This window comes from Cebus imitator, unplaced genomic scaffold (assembly GCF_001604975.1).
Source record: "Cebus imitator isolate Cc_AM_T3 unplaced genomic scaffold, Cebus_imitator-1.0 Scaffold342, whole genome shotgun sequence".
Lineage (NCBI taxonomy): Eukaryota > Metazoa > Chordata > Mammalia > Primates > Cebidae > Cebus > Cebus imitator.
The window spans coordinates 658,473-664,992 of record NW_016107657.1 but is presented as its reverse complement, the minus strand read 5'-3'; the positions used below and the strand labels follow the sequence as shown (position 1 = coordinate 664,992).

General features: G+C 46.0%; 1 protein-coding gene across 12 annotated transcripts in view; it reads right to left on the bottom strand.

The window, feature by feature from the left end:
- Positions 1 to 6,520, bottom strand: part of FHOD3 (formin homology 2 domain containing 3) — a 487,025-nt gene that overhangs the window by 43,204 nt on the left and 437,301 nt on the right. For all 12 annotated transcript variants that reach the window (XM_037730378.1, XM_037730382.1, XM_037730380.1 and 9 more), the window contains one exon: positions 1,505 to 1,663. In XM_037730378.1, the coding sequence (XP_037586306.1) occupies positions 1,505 to 1,663 (159 nt within the window). The remainder of the gene's footprint in view (positions 1 to 1,504; positions 1,664 to 6,520) is intronic.

Sequence of the window (6,520 nt, the reverse complement as noted above, 5' to 3'; positions counted from 1 at the left end):
TTTTTTTGAGAAGGAGTCCTGCTCTGTTGCCCAGGCTGGAATGCAGTAGCATGATCTTGGCTCACTGCAACCTCCGCCTCCCAGGTTCAAGTGATTCTCCTGTCTCAGCCTCCTGAGTAGCTGGGACTATAGGCACATGCCACCACGCCTGGCTGATTTTTGTATTTTGAGTAGAGATGGGGTTTTACCATGTTAGCCAGGATGGTCTCGATCTCTTGACCTCATGATCCGCCCACATCATGGTGGGATTACAGGCATGAGCCGCTGTGTCTGGCCATCTTCTTTCTTCTTATAAGGATGCTAGTCATTGGATTTAGAGCCCACCTGAATCCAGTATGACTTCATCTCAACTTGATTACATATGCAAGACCCTTTTTCCAAATAAGGTCATGTCCTGGGTGGGCATGAATTTGGGGGTTGCTATTCAATGCAGTTCAGGCCTCTAGGAAAGGTTTTTCCTTTGAAGGTCCCTTCCTTCCAAAGCATGAAGGCATGCCTGGCGGGCTGGTTGCAGACCCCTCTACATACTGTGTGCCCACCGCTCCTTCCCATTCCCGGGGCCGTGGGTGATTCAGAGGCCCAGGTCCTTCCTCACTCTCAACTTCTCTGCAGAAGGGTTGCTCTCCCTCTCTGGAGTTAGGCATCATTGGTTCTGTCCATGCCCAAGTCTCTCAAACAGAAGATGAACCCCAATCATGGAGAGGCTTTAAAGGAGTCTGGGGCTCCCTGACAATAGGAAGATGGGTTAGGGGCCACCCAATGCCACAAAGCAGTGTCCCCAGATCCCCACTCTGACCCAGTGGGCCCCCAAGCTGTAATAGCTTTCCGTAGGAATCGGGTAGGTGGGGCACACTGGCTCTGACCACTCTTTTCATATTATAATGAGAGATTTAACCTGCTACAAACCAGCACCAACCCACAGTGGAGGGAGAGCATGGCCTGTGGAAGAACACAAACCCAGGCCCAGCAGGCGAATCCTGCCTCCAGCTTCCAGCTGTGTGGTCACAGCCATGCCATCCAATCTCTCTTCACTTTGTGACATTCAGATCATCAAATGCTAAAGCCTCAGCTGGCTTGAGTTCTGCAGCTCATCAAATGAAACGTGTCTCTCTGTACCCCAACAAATGCCAAGAAAGTTCTTACATGGATGTGTGTGTGTGTACTGAAAATCCTACCTTTGAACGTGTTTGTTAAACGTTATGTGGTTTAAAATGACATGAAAGAAGACCCTAGTGGCCTCCCAAGGAGGTTATCATATTCTTCTTTCATTTTGAGGTGGGCAGAATGTGGTCAGAGGAACATTGGTAAATGAACCTGGGTGAAGATTGCTGAACTTCATGGACAAAGTGAGGCTCCCTCTCCTCTCAAAAAGTTTAACACATGTAAGAATTATTAACCGTATTCAGAATCTAGTTGAGGACAGAAAGGTACCAATGGACCTTTTGAAATGTGGACATGCAGCATATTATAAAATAAAAATAATGCTTAATAGAGCTTCCCTTACCTCGATTCCTTCTTTGTTTAAGGCATATTCATCAAAATTCAAAATGGCGATCTTAATCGTCCTCGGAGGGGGCAGCACCGTCAGACCAATATTGATGGCGTTACTCCTCTTGGAATCCAGAACAATGATCTCTTGCCTTTTCCCATCTGCAGCAGTTTTCTTAGTGATAAAACAAGGAGAATCTAAGATTAATGCATCATCTTCGGTCCTTCCTGCGTTTCATTATTAAAAGCACTTACTACTTATTTAGAAACAAAAACAAATGGCCCCAGTTCAGCTCAGAAGGGATCGGGGATTAGCTCTGAGGAGCCGCCAAGCTTGGGTCAGCAATAGAACTTCAAGAGTCAGAAACATAACAAAATAAAATGGATTTTCCTTCAATTGGGAAAAATGTGATATTTTGCAAGAAAAAAAATCTGTTTTTCCATAGAAGCAGTGAAAACAAAATCAAAACCTTTCAGAGTTCCTTTCCTGTGGGCTTTGAGGTGTCAGAATGTGTCTTGGTTGGGCTTCATACATATGGTGTGTGCCCAGAGAGAGCTGGTTTACATGCTGAGAAGAGAGGATCAATAAGGAGAATATGGCACCACTGGCCTGTCAGCCCCTCCGGATCTCCAGCTCTACTGCCTCAAAGCGCTCTTCTCACCATTCAAACGTTCCATGCCCCTTATACGAGAGCACCTGTGCTGTGCACTTAGACCTCTGTGCAGCTGCCTGTTGGATGAATGAAGAGGGGCCTTCTGAGGAAAAGAAATGAAAGGGCACGCACTGGCAAGGACGAATAATGGACAGACAGGCTTAGAGGCCTAGGAGGGGAGCAGGGAATAAGAAGTGTGCTGGCATTCTCATAAAGCCCTTGTGTATCTTTCCTGTTGGCCTGGCTGGTCCTCAGAGGCAGGTCCTAGGCTTCACTTATCTCTGCAGCCAGCCCAGAATTAGCACAGGATGGGAGCTTGGCAAGTGTGTGTTATGAGCTGAATGTTCATGTCCGCTCAATATTCATAAGTTGAAGCCCTAACCCCCAAAGTGATCATAGTTGGAGGGAGGGCCTTTGTAGCTACTTAGGTTTAGATGAGGTCACGAGGGTGGGGTCCTCATGATGGGACTGGTGTCATTATAAGAAAAGACCAGAGTGTGACTAGTTCTCTCTCTGCCACTTGAAGACACAGCAAGAAGGTGGCTGCTTACAAGCCAAGAAAAGTGCCCTCACCAGGAGCGAAATTGGTCAGTACCTTGATCTGGCATTCCTAGTCTCCAGGACTGTGAGAAATAAATTCCCGCAGTTTAGGTCACCTGTGTGTGGCATTTTATTATGATTGCCTTAGTGAACAAAGACAGTGTGTGTGAAGCGACGCCTTAACCCTGTCACTGGTCAGAGCTGTGACCACAAGATCCCCAGCTTTCCTCTTCAGCTCTCAGAAGTGGGTGCAGGTGGCGCTGGCAGGTAGGTGGGAGGAGACCTGGCTCTGCAAGCTCCTTGCTTTTGCTCAGGTTTCCCTTGAGGCAAACATACCAGGGAGGATGGCTATTTTGACTCATGTAACAAGTCCAGAGTGACAAAGATGAATGAGGCACTGTGCATCTCCTGAAGACACATTGAGCACAGTAATGGTGTGGGCTGCGCCCTCTGTTATTGAGGAAGCTCAACAGCAGAGCAACTGTAACTCACCTTGTGGTGGAGGGGGTCTGGAAGGGCTGACCCTTGGCCTAGGCCCTAAAGAATGTCTAGGATCTAGTCTGGGAAGAGAAGACGTGGCTTTGTCTATGTTGTTGAGAACTGCCAGGGATGAGGCTGGAATTTTGATGGGGCCACATCTTGGAAGACCTGCTGACTCAGCCAAGGGGCTCCGACCACACTGTGCAGGCAGGTTTCCTCTGGGCGACTGACTGCCACTCATCATCCAATCTCTTGCACTGAGGCCTCACCTTGTCCTCTGAAGCAGGGGCCCTGGCTGGGCCTGGGAGCAGCCAAGCCAGCTAGAGTAACCCCAGGGACAACAAGGCATCAAGGAGAAACAGGCTCAAGTCCAGCTTAAGTCCTGCTGGAATCTTCCAGACTTAGTTGCTAAATTTCTATTTTAGATCCTTAAATATGCAGTTGTAAATAAACTCAAACTTCTTAAAACAACAACAACAACAACAACAACTGAAAACATCCCAGCTGTTTTGGGTCCTGTTGGTGGCCAGGAGAGGCAGTTCCTGTGGGTGGGTCATCAGCTTTGAACAGTAGGCTCCCAGGGACACATGTCACACATGTCTCCCCACTCTTCAGGGAAAGTGTTCTGTTCTATGTAGTTAACTGAAGAACCTTATCAGGAGTCCCTGGAAATTCTCAACTTAGGTTTTAAATCTAATTTTATGTTGTGTGTGGAATGCTAAAGGAATGAGAAAGGTTTGACAAAATATTGAATACAGGCAATGAAGAGGAATGTTACAACTAGCAACGCCAACACTGTGGTGCTAGAGGCCTGCTTCTCTGGGCACTGCTGGGCACCTACCCCGAATCATGCCCTCTTCCCCACTCACCAACAGGACCCTGATTTTTTTCAGGCTGGCAAAGTGTCCATTAAATCAGTTCCTTCCCTGGACCCTCTGCAGCTGAAGCTGGCCCCGTGACTTGGTTCTGGCTTTTGTTTTCCTGATTAAAGAACAACAGACCTGGTGGGGCATGCCTTGTGTTCTTCCCCCTTCTTCCTGCCTAGAATGGAGATGTGGATCTGGAAGCACAGTGGCAGATGTCTGGTGAGCACGGGATGGCAGCAGGGATTCCCTGGGAACCAGTGGCCCTTAACCCCTCATCCACACATCCCCATCACTCTAGGAGCCTGGAGAGATGCCTGGTCCACTCTTCCCGAAAGCCTCTCATGCCCATCCGTCCTCTTCCATTCCTACCTCCTCCACTAGGGGCCTGACCACGCAGAACCCCACTTCTCAGAACAGCCCAGCACTAGCCTCCTGCTTCTAGTCTCTTCTCTCCCTAACCCATCCATCCTACTCTTGCTAAAAGGCACTTTTCCTTAGTGCATTTCTTTGTTCAGAAAGCCACAGTGGTTGTCCATGGTTTAAAATTTGAAAATAAAGTAATTGGTCTATGATGGGAAGGGGATATGAGGCAGAGGTCAGAGATGAAAGAGTGGTCCTTGTGAACGTTAGAAAATGTAAATGCCCTTCTTGAAGGGGACTGCATCTAGAAGGAGGGAGTGAGCTGTGACAGGGCAGAGGTCGGACAGGTATCAGGAAGAGGAGAGGAAGCAACGCTTCTTCCTAGGAAATCAGAGTTGTTCTGCATTTGATAAGAAACCAGACAGCCCCCAAAAAATACCCAAACAAGGAAACAAAGCAAAAAACCTCTTGAAGTTTCTTCTATTTGAAGAAAATGACATTTTTTTTGAGAGTAATAAAAGAAGATTTGGATAAATGAGAATCTTCATGTTTCTGGATAGGAAGTCTCAATATCATAAGTGTGCTTTACTTCTCTTTCATCTAATCATATATATTTATATATATAACAGATATATTTAGATATGTAATATATATTTACATATAACTTATATTTATGTATACAATTTATATATATAATATATAGGCTGTCTAATATATATATTACTTTTATTTTATATATATGTAATCCTATCAAAATTCCTATAAGATTTGTTTTTGGAATTAGGAAAAAGTCTAAAGTAAACATGAAAGAATATATATATAAAAGTGTCAAACATGTTCTTAAAATATAGAGTTACATATAATATCTACCCGATCAGCTATCAGCTGTGGAGCTCAGGCCCTAGAATAGCCGGAGTGATAGAACAGAATAGAATAGTACAGAAAAAGCTCTCATACAATGGTCCAGGACATTCTAACAAGGACACCGAGATTAGTGACCCAGAATCTAACATAAAAGATTGATTTTTAATATGGAATCAGAAAAACTAGCTTTAAGCCAAACAAACCAATATGGTGAGCTAACACTGTGACAGACTGGACTGACTGACATCTTCCTTCTTAGGAAAGGAAAAGGCCAGGAGAAAGCAGGAACCCACGCTGGGTGGGAACGGCCAAGCATCAGCACGGCACAAGTATACCACAGCCAGGAGACCCCTTGCTGACTGGGTATGATGCCACCCTGCTGCCTGGAGTCTCAAGACATTCTCAATGATGGCCCAAGATGCTGAACCCTGCACAGGTGCAGAAGAGGCTGAGAAACAAGCCCTGTCCCCGATGGCCTCTTTCTGATTGACTGTGTAAGCTTCCCTATATTTATTGCCTCTCTTTGATATATAGTTCATTTCCTTAAACATATATTTCCTGAGTGCCTGCTGTTAGATGCCTGGTCCTCAAGTGGGAACATTTCCATGCAGACTAACAAAAAAATGTGTACCTGTGGAGGGCCAGGATGCCCCCAACACCTATGGTCAACTCTGGAGAAACAGGACATTGGGATTTTTGTTGTTTGTTGATAAAAGAACAATTAGTCAAAGCTCTGTCTTCTTCCTCAGCAAGTTCAAATAACTATTAGGGAGGAAGGAATGATGGAAGGAGGCGCCTGTGAGCCCAGGCTCCAGGTACAGTATGCTAGACTAGGGGTTGGCTGGATGTGAAAACAGCAACAACTATATTTGGGCTGTCAGCAAAAAGGCAGACATGAGACAGTGTGCGGAAAACCATTGCGGGGCCATCTCTGAATATGCTGCTTTCCCAAATATGTCCAGAAGTGATTAAAAAAAAAAGAGGAGCTTCTTTCTTTAAGAAAGTAGGGGGAAGCAGCCAGGCTGTTTTGGTTTCCAAAAGCCTAGTTAAGCTGAACTCCCACGGCAGAGCTGCTCCTTCAGAACTCCAACTACCAGGAGCCTCCAACATGCCCGTAGTAGCCCTTCTCCCCTGGAGGAAAGACAGTCTCTGGAGAAATGCTTCAGGGTGAATGCCATGTAAGGATTTTGTTTGTTTTTGTTTTTGACTTGGCTAAGAACACTGCAGGGAGAGGGAGCAGGGGTGTGTACAGCCAAGATGAGAGAGAGG